Source organism: Bos javanicus, chromosome 14 (assembly GCF_032452875.1).
Source record: "Bos javanicus breed banteng chromosome 14, ARS-OSU_banteng_1.0, whole genome shotgun sequence".
Classification (NCBI taxonomy): domain Eukaryota; kingdom Metazoa; phylum Chordata; class Mammalia; order Artiodactyla; family Bovidae; genus Bos; species Bos javanicus.
Genome location: NC_083881.1, coordinates 77,428,455 through 77,447,127, shown reverse-complemented (window position 1 = coordinate 77,447,127; position 18,673 = coordinate 77,428,455). Strand labels below are relative to the sequence as shown.

The following is an 18,673-nucleotide window of genomic DNA, read 5'->3' as shown; positions in this document are numbered from 1 at the left end:
CATAATTTATTATTAATAATAATAAATCACCATTTTAAAGAAAAAAATAAATAAATAAACTTGAGATCTCATGGCTCTTTGCCTAGTGACCGAGAGTAGCTCTGTGACCTGGTTCATACCTGGTGAGCTGTTGCTTTGGTGTGTGAGTCCGTAGCTACGGATGACGCAGAGCTGAGAGTGCTCTGGCTACTTCTCAAGAGGGAAATGAGACATGAATTCACAACTTAAGATTCTTACAGTTAGCTCTGCGGCAGACGGTTACTCTTGAGAAAGACAGCCTCACACCTCAGAACAGAAACTCTGCTGGTAGATGAGACAGGGAGGGAACCGCCTAGTACAGTGAAGAGGGTATGGGCGAAACTGTGGCGAGTCCTCTTCGTTTTCTTGTCTTCCAGAAGAGATGAGCCAAGTAGTCAGAGCTGGGGATTCAAACAGCCTCAGGCCCTGCTTCTTCCTTCTTTCTCTCTGCCACACCCAGTCACCCTCCTGGTCCGCTGTCTGAGGCACGAAACCCCTGCTGAAGACCTCAGCGGTTGGCAGCAGGCACTTGGTGTTTCTGGTGATACAACCACCAGATCTCACTTAGAGGTTCCAGAGGCCTGCGGAGTGAGCCGTTGTTGGTCACACTTGCTCCCCATGGAAGGAAACAAAAATGCTTCCCTGGTTTTTGTAGGAGGAACTTTATATATATAGAATGAAGCAGTTAGTGACACCCTGGGGTAGCCAGTAACTGATCATCTGAGACTAAATTCTGTAGATAATGTACTGAACATTGTCAGTAAGGACATACATGTATTTTTTTGTTACTACCATGAATCTTAAATGTGACTCCACGTTCAAAATAGTCTTGACTAATCTACTCTGAAAAAAGAGCTTTCAGGTAACCTCTGAGGTTCTGTTTATACTGGTGAGGAACAAATGTCAGAAATGTGAGTGAGAACCAATTAGAGGAACTATAACAGCATTCCTCAATTCATTCATGACATGGTAGCATGAAGTATTTTTGTTGGTCTTACCTAATGTAAGTGAAACTACCAAACTTCTCTATTTGCTAGTACCACAACCTTGTGCAATAGGTTTTTATTTCTTGTCAATTTTATGCTTTGTTTTGGGATGGCATGATTCATTCCTCTATTTTCATTGAATTTAGAAAATGCAGATTGTGCATTTCAAGGTATTATACAATGTGTGTATAATTTAGAATTTTCTACTAAGTATCTTGACTTCATTGTTTAAAAATCGCTGAGATACAATTAAAAAAAAAAGTAACTAAGGCTGTCTTTAAACAAGACTGTTCTTGAACAGAGAAATAAGATAGGAAGTGACAAGGGCAGACAATTAGCAGCGCCTCTTAAGGATTAGCCCATAAGGTGATATGAAATATTCTCATTGTGTTCTTTTATTTTTGTGGGCTTTGTGTCATGACCTTTTCATTTTTTTTCCTCCATTCCAACATCTGCTGGCTTTTAAATGAAATCATTTCTTTGGTATTTTCAGTGTTTGATGGTTGCTTTGCACATACCCTGCTATTGTTCCCAAGCAACTGACCAGGTCAAATTTAAGACTGGGCTCTCATGCTGTGACCTTAATAACCAAAGCCTTTTTGGCCTTAAAATATGAATTGTAATTTATTTCTTTGTTCACCTCCCCCCCTTTTTAAACAGGCTGCAGATACTTTGGCTGTGAGGCAAAAAAGAAGAATTTATGATATCACCAATGTCTTGGAAGGAATTGACTTAATTGAAAAAAAGTCAAAAAACAGTATACAATGGAAGTAAGTTACAAACCACTCTAGTCTACCTTTTTCTTCTCAATGCTCTGTGAACGCTGACCTTTCTGCTATGTATGTCTCCTGAGTCCTCTGTCCCAGCCATCTACACTGGTCACACAGCCCCTCGCATGTCCCTGCCACACCTCTGGGCTTCTGTGTCCCTCCTATGTGACACGGGATGGCCCCTGGCTCACTCCGCTGTTTAAGTTACACTCTCACAGTTCAAGTCTTCTCCCTCCAGCTGCTCACTTGGTGCACACTGCATCCTGCTCTGTATCATTAATCCTTCTTTGCCCGGGTGTTCTATGTACTCACCTAATATAAACTCCTTGAAAACAGGAACTAAGTCTCATACATACAAGAATATGTACTTTGTAAATAATGATTAGTTGAAATGCATGTTGTCATTTGTTAACTGTTGTATGTTTGACTGTGACAAACATGTTCTTTTCCACAAATTTGCCCCCCTTATCCTTCGCTTTTCAGTTTATTTTAGCCAAAAATCCCAACAAAAGACTAAAAGATGGTAATCTGTTTTACCCGCATCCGAGTCCACATAATGAGACTACCAGTGTGACCATTCAACTCCGGCATCCTTTGGTGCCTCAGTTACCAGTCGACCTTCTAGAGACAAAGAGCACACTAGGACAGACTGAGAATTTTGTAATTTGGGTGTTTGTTTAGACAATGGTATGGTGTTTACGTTTTCTCAAGATTTTAATGGTTAATGATTTTAGAAGAGTGTAAAGATTTTTGTTTTAAATATATTTGGTGAGTTTTAACAATTTTTACTATAAAAATTAAGTGATGTTAACCTGGGTCTAATACTGGGGATATTAATTTTCATATGTTTTTAAGAGGTGTAGGTGCTGGCTGTAATACTAAAGAAGTCATAGATAGATTAAAATATCTCAAAGCTGAAATTGAAGATCTAGAACTGAAGGAAAGAGAACTTGATCAGCAGAAGTTGTGGCTACAGCAAAGCATCAAAAATGTGATGGACGACTCCATTAATAATAGATATCCTTTTGAATAGAAATCCTTTTAAATCTTTAAATACATAGATATAATATGTATTTATATATTCTTTCAGTCTGAACATCAGTTACTTTATTCTAGTGTTTTTAGAGACTTCAGTTTTGCAAGTGATTATAACATTCTTCTAATAATTTATATGAATATTTTAAAATGGTTACTTTTTCAAGTCGTATAGTACATCTATTAGCAAACAGGTGTGTCTCTGGCAGATTCCCCTATATGTGGTCTGCCCATTGACAGGACACACGACACCAGCTAACGTGTGCTTACAGGGAGTCTGCAAATGTGGAAGTCGTTGTTAAACCATTGTTCTGAACCTAAATCATTCAGTGTTTCAGAGTTTTTTAAAAAAGTAATTTTGGTTTGAAAATGAACTATCACAGGCCTGCAATCAGTCCAGGATACATTCTGCCTAATATTAACCCAAAGATAGTACTTTAGTAGAGGGTAGGGTTCCAAGGCTGGTTGGGATATCTACCATATTTGGGGAAAAGCATTAGTGATATACTCCATGTGTTCCTTATGACCACTGTGTTCTTTCAGATATGTGACTGTTGATTTGTGACTTACCCATACTCATGTGGAACATTTGAACTACATTTATCTTGTACCACCTCTCATGAACTTCTGAGTGTGTATATAATTTTTCACTGTGTCTTGTCTTTTGTGAACAAGTCCATGATGTTATTTGTTATTTTCTTTCTAGAATCAGAACTCCTTAACAGTTTGATAATAATGGGGGTCTTCAGCTGTGCCTTGTGGATCCCCGAGATTCCAAAAAGCATTGAACTAGTTGATCACGCACTTTGCTGCACTGCTTGCCAAGATCTCGGGCACGCCTAGTTCCCCAAACCATGACCCAAGAAGAGTCTCGATGCAGCGACTTCTGTAGTTGACTCTTCACTCCCACCGACAGCATCCTTCCCCCATCAGTGTCCTTGCCCAGAAGCTCCTGTCTGCATGGAATGCGCTTCCTTCCCTCTCCCTAGAGTCCTCAGATGACACAGAAACACAGAGTGGCTCCTTCTTAGAGCGAAGGATGGATACTTCTCTCACGGACCTTTGATTGCCTTTTCAGACAAGACTTGTGTTCTTTTTGATCTGACCATGTGTGACAGTCCCTTCATGCATTTGGTCACTTTGGCCTTCAGATTTATTATCTTAATTTATATATCCAGGCCTTGATATAAATGTTGTTCCTTAACTCTTTGACAGTACATTTTCCTATGTAACTCATGAAGACATCTGTAATTGTTTTAATGGTAAGTACTGTTAGTAAATTTTTTATGATGTTCTTCCTTTGATCAACGTATTTAGTGTAATGTGATTTAAAATTCCCCATGCAGTCACCTCAAGTCATTATTTTCTGTATTTGTGGACATTTTTTAGTCTCCCTCTATAGTGCTATGTGTTGATAGGCTGCTTTCATTTCTGTTCTCATGACAATAACTGCTTTTCCCAGGTTTCACTTCATTTTCTGCCCTGGTAGATATAAATTCTGTGTGGGAGAGGCAGCTAAGACAGAGAGGAATTAAATAACAGTCTCAGAGTCAGAGAATCACAGAGTCAATGACTAAACTTGAGCTAGAACATGGTTATCATTGATGTGCCGGAGAAGGCAATGGCACCCCACTCCAGTACTCTTGCCTGGAAAATCCCATGGACGGAGGAGCCTAGTAGGCTGCAGTTCATGGCGTCGCTACAGTCAGACACGATTGAGTGTCTTCACTTTCACGCATTGGAGAAGGAAATGGCAACCCACTCCAGTGTTCTTGCCTGGAGAATCCCAGGGACGGGGGAGCCTGGTGGGCTGCCGTCACCAGGGTCATGGGTCACACAGAGTCAGACACGACTGAAGCGACTTAGCAGCAGCAGATGTGCTGTTAAATCTGGAAAATTATTCCTCACCTTATTCCATCCCCGGCTTCCATGTTTTCCCTTTAAGATGATATGCTCAGTTGCTCAGTCGTGTCCAGCTCTTTGCAGCCCGTGGACTGTAGCCCGCCAGGCTCCTCTGTCCATGGAAATTTTCAGGCAAGAATACTGGAGTGGGTTGCCACTTCCTACTGCAGAGGATCTTCTGACCCAGGCATCGAACCTGCATCTCTTGCGTCGGCAGGCAGGATCTTTGCCACTATGAATAACTAAAATGGAGGTGGGGGCTGAATTCCCATAATATATATAACACAAGTAAAATATGCATGGGCTATTAAAAGGACAGTCTTGTATCATGCACATACCAAAAAAAAAGTTTGCCAAACGCTTTGCCAAGTAGAATCTGACTCTTAAGACTATGCTGGTTTTATATGTGGCCTTACTGCTCTATTTTGTTACCGTATTTCCCAAGCTTTCAAAAAAAGTTTGGGGAAATATTCTTAATGTTCAGCCCAGCAGATATTACTGTAGATGCTGGCTTCAAAAGTTCATGTAAGCTTAAGATTTCACTGTATCATACCTATTTAAGCAGTATAAATACTTAACTAGTGTTATTTAACTAAGGCTAAAAGGAAGTTCTGAGAGTCTCAGACATGATATGAGCCTGAATGAAAGCAAAATTAACTTGAGCAGAATTTGTTAATGAGAATAGAGTGAATACATTTACCCTGTTGTAAGATCTACTAACACACGTGTTTAGTTGCTCACTCGCGTCTGACTCTCTGTGGCCCTATGGACTGTAGCCCACCAGGCTCCTCTGTGCATGTAATTCTCCAGGCAAGAATACTGGAGTGGGTTGCCATTCCCTTCTTTAAGGGGTCTTCTTGACCCAGGAGTGAAACCAGGTCTCCTGCATTGCAGGCAGATTCTTGACCATCTAAGCCACCAGGAAAGCCCTTGAGGATTAAATGATGTTATATATATCTGTATCTCTGTATATAAAACTGATAGATATATTACCTCATTTAATCCTCAAAAACCCTGTGCGGTAAGTTATGTCACCTCCATTTTACAGAATAAGAACCAGAGCCCAAGGTCACCAAGTCCCAGCATTCTGACTCCACAGCCCACTCTCTTGGCTGCTGTATTGCAAGATCAGTAGTGTTCCTAAAATGTAAAAATCTTTATTTCTTAATTTTTTTTGACCAGGTGATACACTTTTGGCCATTCAAGCACCTTCTGGTACACAACTGGAGGTACCTATTCCAGAAATGGTACGTACGTAGGATAGCTTTTGTTAAAATGGATCTGCTGTTTCACGAGGGACAAACATTTTCTGGAGCTGAACATGAGCTAATTGTAAACACTTTCAAGTTACTGCTTTTAAGTTGTCTGTAAGTATTCATATCTGAAGTTAGATGTCTTCAGTACTTTTGCAAAATTATGGATGTGACTGATCATTTAACATATTAGTTTTTGAAAAATCTTATTTGAGCTAGAAGACATCAAGGAATGAGTGATGATACAGTCAATAACCTTAAAAAATCAGCTTGACCAATCTACAGCCAATATAACAATCCTGAGGAAAAAGTTCACTTTAAATATCAACAATAATATACTGCTTTAAATTAGGTCTTTTAAAAAACATTTTCTGGCTTATTGAGTCAAAGATATCTGTTGACTCTATGCTAATATAAATTTCACGATTTTCATTTTCAAATTTCCTAAAACAGATTTGAAAACTAACAATTTAAAAAGGTGGAAAAAAATTACTGTTACTTCCTATTACCTCCTTTGCTTCTCCCAGCCATCCTAGAAGTTCCTATTTAGGCATTTATAGCTCCTGAAGCCTCGATACAAATTACCTTTTTGAAATGGAGGGGATTTACATTTATATCTCTGTAGGAAAAATCAGTTGTCTTTGTGCTTTGCTGAATGGAAAAAAGTTTTGCCTTGTGAAACTTGCTGTTTAAGACCACATGCTGAGATGACCACCATAAGCATGGCTGCCGCCGCCAAAGAGAGAGCATTCCACAGCTGAGGGAAACGCTCTGAGCACTGCTCAGCACAGTGTATCATTACAGCAAAAATAGATGCCTTCCAGCATTCTACAGCTGGGAGTTCTTGATGACCAGTATTTGAGAAAAGCTTACTTTCTAGGGTCAAGAGCTTTGTAATCCTCAATATCCCATTCTCCTCCTGGTCGCTACACTATTTTGATTTAACGACTTACTTTTGTTGTATTTAGTTAGTCCCTATAGCTTTGCCTTTCTTTAAATGAAAATATGGTAACACATTTATAGTAGACTTGGAAAAAACAGAACAAGGTTACAGAGAGTTCCCTCATGTATGGATGTTCCATTAGTTATTTTTTTAAGTAGATAAAGATTTTTAGTTGGAATTTCAACATGAAACTCTCAAGAATAGAATGCACACACAGAGAAGTAGAAGGATACGTAGTTGCCTGTCTCATTTTTAATGTTTCACGTTGGTTAGAGGTGTTAACCTTTGTTCATTTGTTTATGCCCAATAACTTCAAAGGGTCAGAATGGACAAAAGAAATACCAGATCAATCTAAAGAGTCATTCAGGACCTATCCACGTGCTGCTTATAAATAAAGAGTCCAGCTCATCTAAGCCCGTGGTTTTCCCAGTGCCCCCCCCAGACGACCTCGCGCAGCCTCCCTCTCAGCCTCCTACCCCAGTGCCTCCACACAAGCCCAGCTCGGCCGTCCAGAGCCTGCCTGAGCCACCTGTCTCTGAACGAAGCCAGCCTCTCCAGCACACGCCAGCCACAGACTTGTCTTCAGGTGAGTTCACAGCCATTGTTTTCAAAAGCAGAGAAGAAAATATGAAGACTGCATTGGGCAAGTTAGAGAGCATTTTTGACTCTCTCAGTTGTGATGTTATTCTCTTGTCTAGTATAGGAGACAAAGTAGTAAACCTAATCAACAAGTCATAATTTTGTGTCTCCTATGTGCCCAGCACTGGAATATGTATTATGAGGAAAATTTAAAAACAGATCCTGTCTTTAATTATATTCTGTTGTTTAGTCGCTAAGTCGTGTCCGAGACGCCTTGCTACCCCATGGACTGTAGCCGCCAAGTTCCTCTGTCCATGGGATTTTCCAGGCAAGAATACTGGAGTGGGTTGCCCGTTCCCTCTCCGTTTAATTGTATTACTACTACTTGTTTCATAGACTGTGTAAATATATATTTACAGTTTTCCTTAGGATTCCATTTTGGAATTAAACCATATTTGTTCTTTTTGCTGTCAAAATATATAAAAAGAAACGTAAAAAAACTTTTATCACATTTGTTTCCAGCAGGATCTATTAGTGGAGATATCATTGATGAGTTAATGTCTTCTGATGGTAAGTAGTTCAAAAAAAATAACTAAACTTACATATTAATAATGCTTTTCTAGAATTTATGAGTGGCCTTATGATTTAAAAGACATGAAGAACCTGTATTTTTTAACTGCTTAATGTACTGTGATGGTTCATGAAAGTTACAGTTAAGTTATAGGCATCATGAAGCATTTCTTTGCCTGCATTTTTATGAAAAATAACTCATAAGGGGATACTTAATCACGTTTACAGAATAAACTTCTATACTGTTGGCATACTAGCCCTTTTCACACCTGAAGAATCTGGCCAAGAAGAGTAAAACAATATATCTGAGTCAACAAGAAATCTGAAAACTTAAGTTTTGTAAATATGCCCATCATGGCCAATTTCTGTGTTAGCCACATCATCTAACCAGAAATAATTCCTAAAAATCAGCTAATTTTAAAATTGTAGTTACTTTTAACAGTTACTCTCTGGGCCTCTGCTTCCTGTAAGTTCTTGGATTCCTAACACATACCCACGGCAGCTGTTAAATTAGCAAGCATTCTGCTGCTGCTGCTGCTGCTGCTAAGTTGCTTCAGTCGTGTCCGACTCTGTTCGACCCCATAGACGGCAGCCTACCAGGCTCCCCCATCCCTGGGATTCTCCAGGCAAGAACACTGGAGTGGGTTGCCATTTCCTTCTCCAGTGCATGAAGTGAAAAGTGAAAGTGAAGTCGCTCAGTTGTGTCCGACTCTTAGCAACCCCATAGACGGCAGCCTGCCAGGCTCCTCTGCCCACGGGATTTTCCAGGCAAGAGTACTGGAGTGGGGTGCCATCGCCTTCTCTGAACAAGCTTTCCTAGTAACCACTTAAGAGACTTATCAAACATTTCTGTAAAAGCAGAGAATTTCAGCATATTTATTAATTTATGTCTGATTCCTTTCTCTGTTTTCAAAGTGGTAGCTTATTTAGCAGATCAAATACTCTAATGTTTCTGAATCATTTTAGTGATGAATTCAACCAATAAAATTTCTAACTTCTGTTTCCCAAGCTAAACCTATAATCAGTGCATAAAATGTTTTTAAATAAGAATCTTTGAAGATACACACAAAACACAAATTATTAATTTGATCATTACATTTCCTATTGTATTTTTTTAATTTCCTGTATAACATGGGAAGCATAATTTGGTTTGATGTTTTTGATAGTGTTTTATCTAAGACATCATTACCTGTATGCAGAAACCATCTTTAACACTGCATTTGTGTTTTTGCTTGCAGTGTTTCCGCTCTTACGGCTTTCTCCGACCCCAGCAGATGACTACAACTTTAATTTAGATGATAATGAAGGCGTTTGTGATCTGTTTGATGTTCAGATACTAAATTATTAGATTCCATGGAAACTTGGGACTGTTATCTACCTCTAACTGTGTAACATTTTAGACTTCTTAATAACCTAAGTATTTAAAATAATGAATGTAACACCTTTTTAGTTCACTGATTATGAAATGTTCTTCCCTAATACTTTATTTTTGCTTCACAAAACTTCAACCATAAAAACAAAGGATTCTGACTGTTTCAGGAGAAAAAATGATTTCACATCCACCAACCCTCCACACCCTCAAGTAATTACTTTCTGAAATTTCAACTTTTCTTCCCATTCTGAACCCTTCTGTTTTCTTCCCCTTATATGAGAAGAAAGTTAAAGTAGACTTCAGGTCATGAGAAACAAGAAAGTTGGCCAGGGGCTCATCACTTGTTCTGTCTTCCACTTGTACTGCCACAAGACCGTCCGTGTTCCTTTGTGTCCTCCAATCCAGACATTCACTGCCACTTATAACGTGAAGGGTGTAAACTAGGATATATTAACTGTTTCAGTGAACAGAGTTTGTGAAGTGCCTTCTGTTTTAGCACTTTAAGTTTATCACATTTTGTTGACTTCTGACATTCCACTTTCCTAGGTTATAGGAAAGATCTGTTTATGTAGTTTGTTTTTAAAATGTGCCAATGCCTGTACATTAACAAGATTTTTTAAATAAAATTGTATAAAAGATTAAATTTATTGGTCTTTTTGGGGAATTTGATGCATCATTGGTATATTACAACTGAGCCATTAATCTGGTAGCTTCATCAACATTAACTGGTACATTTTCATGACACTGCTGAGGTATCTAGAGAGAAGAAATTACATTTTAAAATTGAGATAACAACTGTAAACAAAAATGACAGTCTACTGACATATATTCCAATATAATTTCTTCCAGTTGTACTTTTGGAAGTAGAACAGTAAATTCCCATATTTAGACTCAATGTTTTAAAGTCTGAATGTGCTATACATACTACAGAGCCAAGTACTAAAAATTACAATCAATATGGGCTTTGAAAATTCGGAATTTAATTTATTAGCCAGAACAAAAGCAAGTGATTTCTACTCACCAGTTGTTTCTGCAGAGGTTCAAGGGAAAGGCCTTTTGAGAAGTTTGCCAGTTCCTTCTGTATATCTATAAAAGCTTTATTCACTCTGTTAACTTTTTCATCATTCACAATGTTTATCTTTTAAAAAAAGAAAAGAGCAGTAATTCATGATCTTAAATCCATTACAGATAAAATATAGGCAACTTTAATCTTATTAAACCCCCAAATCTATAAACTCTTGTCCATCCTACCAATTTGTGCAGATAATTCACACTAAAATTTTTAGTCTTATTGAGACACTTTAGACAAAAAGGTTCTGTTTAAAAAAAAAGAATTATGTAGCTATACCTTCTACCTTGACTTTTCCTGGTATAAGCAGGCCAAAACATGTGCCTATAATCTTTCCAGGCTATGACGCTACCATCTCTTATCTGTGAAACGAGGACCCTGGATAGAACCCTTCGAGAGTCCCAACAGCACCTCTCCGAATCCTCCTTGATGGCAGCACCTGGCCGTCTCCTGAGAACAGTGGCCCGTGCAGCCCTCCGTGCTTGAGTCTACAAGGCTGGGGGGGGGGGGGCATTCTGTTCACTGCTGCGCCCCAACCGTTTCTCCTTCAAACTCCCAGCTGCTCTGCACCTTACGCGCCAGGACATTCTGACATCCTTCTCACTACTGTCACCTACCTAAACCATGATTACTTACTCCTTTGTGAAAGATCTCAAACGTTGGCTCACTGACCCCCCACATGCCTGGCATCACTGCTTAGTGGCTTCAACAAGAACCTACCCGATGGCCACTTAATCTTTTCAGGTCCTCGACTCCAGGGATCTTTCCCACGACTTAACCTTGCCATCACTGCCATGTGGTACCTTAGGCTGCACCACCTCCTGTCCCTCTAGTTCACTTAGTTTATTAGTAATTCTTAAATCTCACTGAAACCTTTTCTAAGTTCACTACTGTTCACATGTTCCACCTCCACTTCTTTAGCCTACACAGATCCCATGACCACTCGTCAGTCACTCCTTACACCCTCTTAACTGTCCGCCTTTCCCTTGATCAGACTTGTGTGGCAACTTGGTTAAACTCAACCATCAGCCTTTTCTGAGCCTGAAACGGAAGCTGTAGCAAGTCACAACTGGCTGCCTGGCTTCACTTAAGTTCATTTCCACCAACTTCAATTTACCTTTTTTACGTGCTGCCTGGCAATCTTACCCTAGTAAGTTAGGCTACTTTCTGAGAAAATTATTTGATACTTTCTCCAACCAGGCTGCCTACCCACAGGTCTTTTCCAGTAGCGTCCACGAAGCTTCTGGGACTTCCTGTCTAAACAAAGTAATCTTTCCCAAATACACCAAGCTCTTCCCCAACTGGAGGCCTTTGCACTCACTATTCTCCCTGCCTAAAACATGCTGCTGCTCCCAATGCTTCACTGCTCTTGGCGTCACTAGCTCCTGTCACTCAGGTCTTGGCTTCAGCATCAACCTTGAAGTCAATTCTATCTACAGTTGTCACCCCAAACTCCAGTCATATCATTCAGCTTTATTTCCCTTTTAGCATTTCCAAAGACAAGAAACTGCTCCACCAAAAAGTTTAATTCAGCTAGTTCATGAAGACTGAAAGATAAAATGTTACATTTCTATGGCCCATTATGATAATTAGTAAGTCCTTGAGAGCTGACTCCATCTAGTACTTAAGCTTGAAAACATTTCCTTGAATCATCTTCTTAAGGTGTCTACTTGAAATTTCTCATTCCCCAAATATTTTGAAAAGAAGATAAAGCAACTCTTTTCATTTTGTATTTTAAGAAACAAAATATTTTATCTCCTATTTTCAGGTTTTTATTTGAGCTCTAGGTATCTCCAGAGAAATAAGAATTAACTGAGGAGAAAAAGAATGGGTGCTGACTGACATTCCATGTCTTGGCTCTGTTAAGAGCTTCTTGAATATATATAAATTTACAGAGAACTTTTCCATAACATTTTTTTTTTTTTTTATGATTTCCAGGCTCTGAGAATTAACTGTTACTTGGAGCCTCATACATTTGCAGTTAAAATGTTTTCCTTTTGCACATTTGGATTCAAGAAAGGGAGGTTATTTTTCTTCATCATTTTTCTTTTTAAAACAAATACTTAAAATCATCTTGCTTTTTTGTAGGAAAGGCTAAGAACCTGTTTTAAATATTAACATTCAGCTTTTCAGTAGCTTTACAATTATGCTTTGCTTGTAAACAGTAAAGTCAGAGTGCTTAAGTGATACTCACCTTCTTAAGATTAGTGGTAACTGGTTTTGCTTTATTTTTAACCTTAAAGCTTTTTTGGCTGGCTATGTGGAATACATTCCTGGACTTCTGCCCTCTTAGTTTGTTCTTGGCCATTGTCTAGGAAAAAAAGAAAGAGCTCAATTAAGTTGCCCACACTTATGAACTGTAAATCAATTAAAATTTAGGAAGGTACCGATTAAATTTAAGAAGATCCACCTTGCTCCTGATTATTTTTAAAACTGCTACTTGTATTAAATTCCATGTCTTTTGGTCCTACAGATTTTCCTGTTTGAGTGCAGAGAGTATCTAATTCTTTTCTGCATCTCTGGCACCTGGACTGTAAGAGGTTCCACATTAATTTCTGCCAGTTAGATACATTAAGTAATATTACCAACACAACAATGGTTTTTTTTCAACTTTCTGTGGCATCTGACAATGCTAACCATTACAACCCATCCTTCTGCTAGTTTACATATTGATATTCCACTGGGGTTCCTTTCATACTCTTAAGACTGGCTCCTTTCTTCTTCTTTCATTCCTTTTTACTTGCCCCATTTTCACTCCTGTGTGCACCTCCTCAAAGTTAGTCGCTAGTCATGTCTTTGCAACCCCATGGACTGCAGCCCTCCAGACTCCTCTATCCATGGGATGCTCCAGGCAAGAATACTGGAGTTGGTTGCCATGCCCTCCTCCAGGGGATCTTCCCAACCCAGAAATTGAACTCTGGTCCCCTGCATTGCAGGAAGATTATTTACCTCTGAATTACCAGAGAAGCCCCAGCTCCTCAAAATCAGTACTTAATCTTGCACATCCAAATCCCAGCCTTACTTTCATGACTTCCATATCACTTCTGTGTGAATGGTTCTTGCCTAAAAACTTTAGATGTTATCTTTGTTCTACAGCTAAACACACTAAGCCTATAAATTCTACTTTTGATGTTGAGAAACATCTCTCAAACCTGTCTTTAACAATGCACATGAGGAACAATTTCAAAAATATTAACAGTTAAGATTTATTAAGCTTTGACTACATGTAAAAGCACTAACATTTTATGTGCTTTACTTCTTACAAAAATACTTTGTGGGAGGTACTATTTCATCCTCATTTTATGGATTAAAAAACTGATGCAAAGAGAAGTTAATCTACCCATTGTCACACTGTTAGTAGTCAGGGGATGCCACGATTCAAAGCCAGGAAGACTAGATCCTGAGCTCTCGTTATGTGATATGGCCTCACATATACATAAAAATGCAACACAAAACCATGATTTAGTACTGCCTAGTTCAGGACTAGGTTATTGCTTTAGTCCCTGGGACTATTTGGTTAGACTCTAGGTTGGACAAACTTTAATCACAGACCAAATCAGGTCAGGCACCTGCCTCTGTAAATGACTTTATTAGAACGCAGCTCTGTCCACTTAATTATGTATGTATTGTCTGTGGCTGCTTTCCTGCTACAACTGTGGCTTGCAAAGCCAAAAATCCTTACTATTTGGCCCTTTAAAGAAAAGACTGTCAAGCCCTGGCTTAAACCATATGCATTCAAGTCTGTCCTGCACGGTGGTACACAATGAACAGTCCCAATGTTAAAATCCTTCAATGGCTTCTCCAGCCCACAAAAAGCAATATTCTCTGTCCTGACATGTTGCAGGAAACCTCATTCTAGCATAAATGTGTCAAAGGTATCTTCTGCTATATCTCTGTAACCACCTTAGAATACTAATTAATCTCTGAAGACTCTGCACATTCTTCCTTTCTTCCCTTTGCTCACATCGTATCTCTTTCAATGTCAAACTTTAGGAAACAGAAACAGCAAAGCTTCCTGAATCCTAATAGTACTCCTAAAAAAAAAAAAAAAAAAAAACACAGTAGAAAATACGTATTATAGAAGCAGAAAATACACATAGAAAGTCACCCCAAATTAAAGTCCTTCCAATAAGTAACCAGAATCCGATCATTCATTAACCAATTACTACGTGCCAAGTGCGGTACAGAACTCATATGCATCATATGAAACATATACAAACACAAGACACATAGACAGGGGCTGAGACTGGCAGCATAAAGCGGAGTGAGCAGACGGAAAGATCCAACGGGCCTGGGGACTCGAGGAAGGCTCGTGCAGAAGGTGACAGCTAGCGGGGTACAGGGCGGGGACAGGGGTCGCCCGTGACGACCCCGTGGAAACGAATGACAAAACAAAGACTGTACACTGGTCCCCCGCCCCGGGCTGAGGGCCCAGGACTCGGCCTTCCGGCCTGAGCCCGCGGGCCGGCGGCCGAGGACAGCCGCCCAAGGCAGCGAGCGACCGAGCCGACCTCCGGACGGCAGCGGCCCGCAAGGCCCGCCCCCGCCCCGCGAAGCTTCGCGCTAGCGCCCGGGAAGTGTCCTTTACTAACCTCTCACCAGGCCTCCGACACCCTCGTAGAGCCTCTCAGGTTCCAAGTCACGCCATCTGCACCCGCGAGACCCGGAAGTTCCGGGATGAGAGGGCCTGTCAAAGGGCCTCCTCAGGGCCGCGGTTCCGCCCCCGAGCGAAGCCCCGCCCGCAGAGCGTGGTCCCGTCCCAGAGCTTGGGGGCGGAAACAGGGGTAAGCCCCGCCCACAGAGCGTGGTTCCGCCCCAGAGCTCGGTGGGTAGACAGCGGTACGGCCCGCCCACAGAGCGTGGTTCCGTCCAGGAGCTCGGGGGCTGGACACAGGTAAGCCCCGCCCCTAGGGCGCGGTCCGGCCCAGGAGCTCGGTGGCTGGACAAGGGTAAGCCCCGCCCACAGAGCGCGGTCCCGTCCCAGAGCTCGGTCCGTAGACGGCCATAAGCCCCGCCCTTTCCGCCCACGCTGGTTCCCAGCCACTCGACGTAGGGCCGCCCACAGGGCCGTCTCCGCCGCGGAGCTCCCGCCCCTGAACGCTGCGCAGCCCTGCTCGCAGCGCGGAGTCCCGCACGTTAGCGCGTCTGGCCCGGTGCTACCTTGAGGCGCTCTACTTGGGGGAGACGCCGAAGACGGGAGCGCCTCGAGCTCCTCGCGCGGGCTCGCTTACAGAAGCCAGGTGGCGCGTCTTGGTCACCGCGCCGGCCGTCTCACAGCGGGCGCCCCTCGGCCGCGTCCTGCGGGCTGGCCGGGACGCGCTCCCGGGACGCGGCGCCGCGCGCCGCTGGGGGCGCCCCAGGCTCGCTGGGCGGCTCAGAGCGCCTAGGGGCTGAGCGGATCCAGGGCTAGCGCTGGGACTTCTAGGGGAGGACTGTAATGAGACGGAGCTGAAGTGCTTTCCTCAGTCAGATGAGAACTTCTGACAGCGCGGCAGACGCACAGCAAAGTAAACAAGCCGCGCAGCAAGAATGAAGTGAGAGCCGCCCCGTCGTGTCCGTGGGGTTCTCCAGGCCGGAACACTGGAGTGGGTATTTCCCTCTCCAGTACTGAAAGCTACCCTTCAATGAAATATGCGTTTCTTGTGAGGAGCCAATTATCGTGAAAAGTTTCATGATTTATTATAGGAGTGCAGAGTCTTTTCTTCCTTTAACCCCTCAGTGACAGAAGAATTTGTTTTCAGACTAAGAAGAAACATCTATAACATATTCTGTATAATAAAGTAGGGCAGACAGGACCTTCCATCTTTTTGGCTAGGTCAGATTCCTGGAAATATCTGTAGAATAAGAATAAGTAACACTGCAGTGAAGGAAAAACGACACTTTCTCAGGATATTCTAAAGCTGTAGGAGGTGGATCACAGACTTTATATTGTTATTATTTATTTTCTATAACTTAAATATCATATTACTGGTATGTATGTTTGTTTCTCAACTAGTCCATGTACTTTTCAGGGGCCAGGTTCACTACTCACCTTTATATTTCCATCCAAGATTCCATATTTCCAGTGCATGGAAGGTGTGGCATAAATGAAATAAAATTTCCTTAAGTATAAGAAGCAGAGAAGAGATTGTAGCCAACACACTAAAAATAACTTTAAAGCTCTATCAACTTTAGCAAGACTGAAAAATACCCAGAACACTTCTTTTTAGCTTCTTGTAGTACTATGCCTTGGAAGTGATAGGTGTTTGACAAATATGTTTTTAATTTAATTATGCAGATTTTATTCAGAGTAATCTCCTGGCCAAATGCCTAGAAATCCTGCTACTGCTGCTACTGCTAAGTCGCTTCAGTCATGTCCGACTCTGTGCGACCGCAGCCCACCAGGAAATCCTGAACCTGAACTAATTACAGTCGCAAAGGATGGCTTGCGTATGAAATACCTGAAGGTGAGGAACAGTGAAATCCCTATCACAAAGACAATAAAGATATTCAAAGAGTACATGAAGTCCTTTCACATTTTTTGTGATGCTAGGTTAAAATGCAAGCAATGGTTAAAACTTATAGGAATTGGGAAATACTTAGCAAATGCATGTTTAAAACAGAAAATTGGTAACTGCAAAGGAGGCAGTGAGCTATTATCATTTGGCACTCCAAATTTCAACAGTGTTTAAAGCAAAATTAAAGGCTGCTGTGATTTGTAATTACCATGTTTAGTTGATAATGTAAACACTCAAGTTGTCTAAAGCTCAGCAATGATTTTGAGATTTTTTTTCTATTGATATTGTTCTGTTCAGCGTCTATATGAGGCAGGAAGCAGATGGGCCCCCCAGGGTAAAGCGACCAAAGGGAAGAGATTGGACCCTGCACAGACCACATATTTCTCGTCCCAAAGTCAGGAGACCCTCCCTGGCCGCATATGCACAAAAGAGGCTCCTTTGCTGTTCTACCCAGATGCCTTTTCGGTGGAATTCATCTTGGCTAAGATGCGTGCACACACGGGAAGATCCTGAGATATACAGAATATGGACTGTGAGCCCAGGCAAGTCAAAATGAGCAGCCAGAGGAAATCCGGAAGAAATGCCCCACCTAAGTGATTTAAACGGCCACCAGGGCGCAACTCGGGGCCTCTGTCTCTGAGTCTGCCCATGTGTCTATCCATACGTACTGTACTTTTCCTCCTAATAAATACTGTACTTGCTTCACCACTCCTGTCTTTGTGGAAGTTCTTTTCTGCAGCGCCAAAGGGCCAGGGCCCTTGTCACTAACTGCCAGTCTAGTCGCTGGGATCTGGTGCTTCTGCTGTTGTGACCCAGCCTCCATCTCTGGTTGGGAACCCCAGCCCTGCTCCAAGGCGCTGCAGGCCCAGGCCACCCAAGATTATATCTAGACTAAAGTTGACAGTTTCTGACTCTCTTTTTGTGTGGTGTTTGTTCAGAACTATGTTGTTCTGAAATCCTACTAAGAATTACGTAATTGTCTATATTTTGTTAAATAAGATAGAAATTACTGAGGACTATAAAGATTTCATGAACATCTTTTTATCCTTTTGGATTAGAAAAGTCATGAAGAGTGCTTGTAGAAATCAGGGAAATTCAGAAAAACATAAAGAAGGAAGTGAACAGCCAGAAGTTACTGCATTCTGCTTAACTCACCACAGTCTTTCTCTCATTTCGATTACTGTAATAGCTTCCTAACTGGTTCCCCTGCTGTAATCTCTACCCACCCCAGGAGGAATCCCACTAAGATATTAATCAGATCATGTCATTCCTCAGCTCAGAAGTTCCAGTATTTCCCACATCACTCGGGATAAAGGCCAAAGTCCTTACAATAGCCTGTGAAGCCCTATTTGACAACCTTCCTCCCCCAACCTTCTCACCCCATCCCTGAACCCTGAATGCTTTCTTACTTTTCTGCCTGGAGCGCTCGCCCACTAAATATCTGCAAAGCTCCTCCCTCTCCTCTTTGAGTGTGTGTTCAGTCGCTCAGTCGTGTCTAACCCCTTGTGACCCCGGGGACTGTAGCCCACCAAGCTCCTCTGTGCATGCGATTTTCCAAGCAAGAATACTGGAGTTGGTTCCTATTTCCTCCTCCAAGGGATCTTCCTGACCCAGAGAGCGAAACACGCACCCCCCCACCCCCCACCCCCCAGCCGCAACTCCCACCCAAATCCTGTGTC

At 41.6% G+C, this 18,673-nt stretch overlaps 2 protein-coding genes and 1 long non-coding RNA gene across 6 annotated transcripts in view; 2 read left to right on the top strand and 1 right to left on the bottom strand.

The window, feature by feature from the left end:
• Positions 1–9,505, top strand: part of E2F5 (E2F transcription factor 5) — a 35,875-nt gene extending 26,370 nt beyond the window's left edge. The window contains exons 2-8 of one of the 2 annotated variants that reach the window (XM_061439466.1): positions 1,665–1,774; positions 2,630–2,791; positions 4,028–4,071; positions 5,894–5,958; positions 7,226–7,493; positions 8,012–8,056; positions 9,295–9,505. In XM_061439466.1, coding sequence (XP_061295450.1) covers positions 1,665–1,774; positions 2,630–2,791; positions 4,028–4,071; positions 5,894–5,958; positions 7,226–7,493; positions 8,012–8,056; positions 9,295–9,404 — 804 coding nt within the window. In that variant the 3' untranslated portion in view covers positions 9,405–9,505. Of the gene's footprint in view, positions 1–1,664; positions 1,775–2,629; positions 2,792–4,027; positions 4,072–5,893; positions 5,959–7,225; positions 7,494–8,008; positions 8,057–9,294 lie in introns of both variants that reach the window. The other variant, XM_061439465.1, reaches the window with a different exon arrangement.
• Positions 9,506–10,054: 549 nt separating this feature from the next.
• On the bottom strand, positions 10,055–15,181 carry RBIS (ribosomal biogenesis factor). Of its 2 annotated transcripts, none has more exons than XM_061439462.1 (4): positions 15,090–15,181; positions 12,692–12,808; positions 10,450–10,566; positions 10,055–10,184 (listed from the first exon to the last, which is right to left on the bottom strand). In XM_061439462.1, exons 2-4 carry the CDS (start codon positions 12,803–12,805, stop codon positions 10,113–10,115), a joined length of 303 nt encoding a protein of 100 aa, XP_061295446.1. In that variant the 5' UTR covers positions 12,806–12,808; positions 15,090–15,181; the 3' UTR covers positions 10,055–10,112. The 2 variants fall into 2 exon arrangements, with proteins under 2 accessions (XP_061295446.1, XP_061295447.1); XM_061439463.1 differs by lacking the exon at positions 15,090–15,181 and adding an exon at positions 13,447–13,739.
• Positions 15,182–15,346: 165 nt separating this feature from the next.
• LOC133260771 (uncharacterized) lies at positions 15,347–17,702 on the top strand. Of its 2 annotated transcripts, XR_009740957.1 has the most exons (3): positions 15,347–16,139; positions 16,775–16,943; positions 17,292–17,702. It is a non-coding gene; the product is annotated as an uncharacterized LOC133260771 (long non-coding RNA). The 2 variants fall into 2 exon arrangements; XR_009740956.1 differs by having other exon boundaries at positions 15,399–16,943.
• Positions 17,703–18,673: the final 971 nt, after the last annotated feature.

Coding starts and splice junctions, on each gene's coding strand:
- RBIS (XM_061439462.1), bottom strand. CDS start 12,805: ATGGCCAAGAACAAACTAAGAGGGCAGAAGTCCAGGAATGTATTCCAC. Junction 10,567..12,691: donor TTACCACTAATCTTAAGAAG/GTGAGTATCACT, acceptor TTTTTTTAAAAG/ATAAACATTGTGAATGATGA. Junction 10,185..10,449: donor AACCTCTGCAGAAACAACTG/GTGAGTAGAAAT, acceptor TCTTCTCTCTAG/ATACCTCAGCAGTGTCATGA.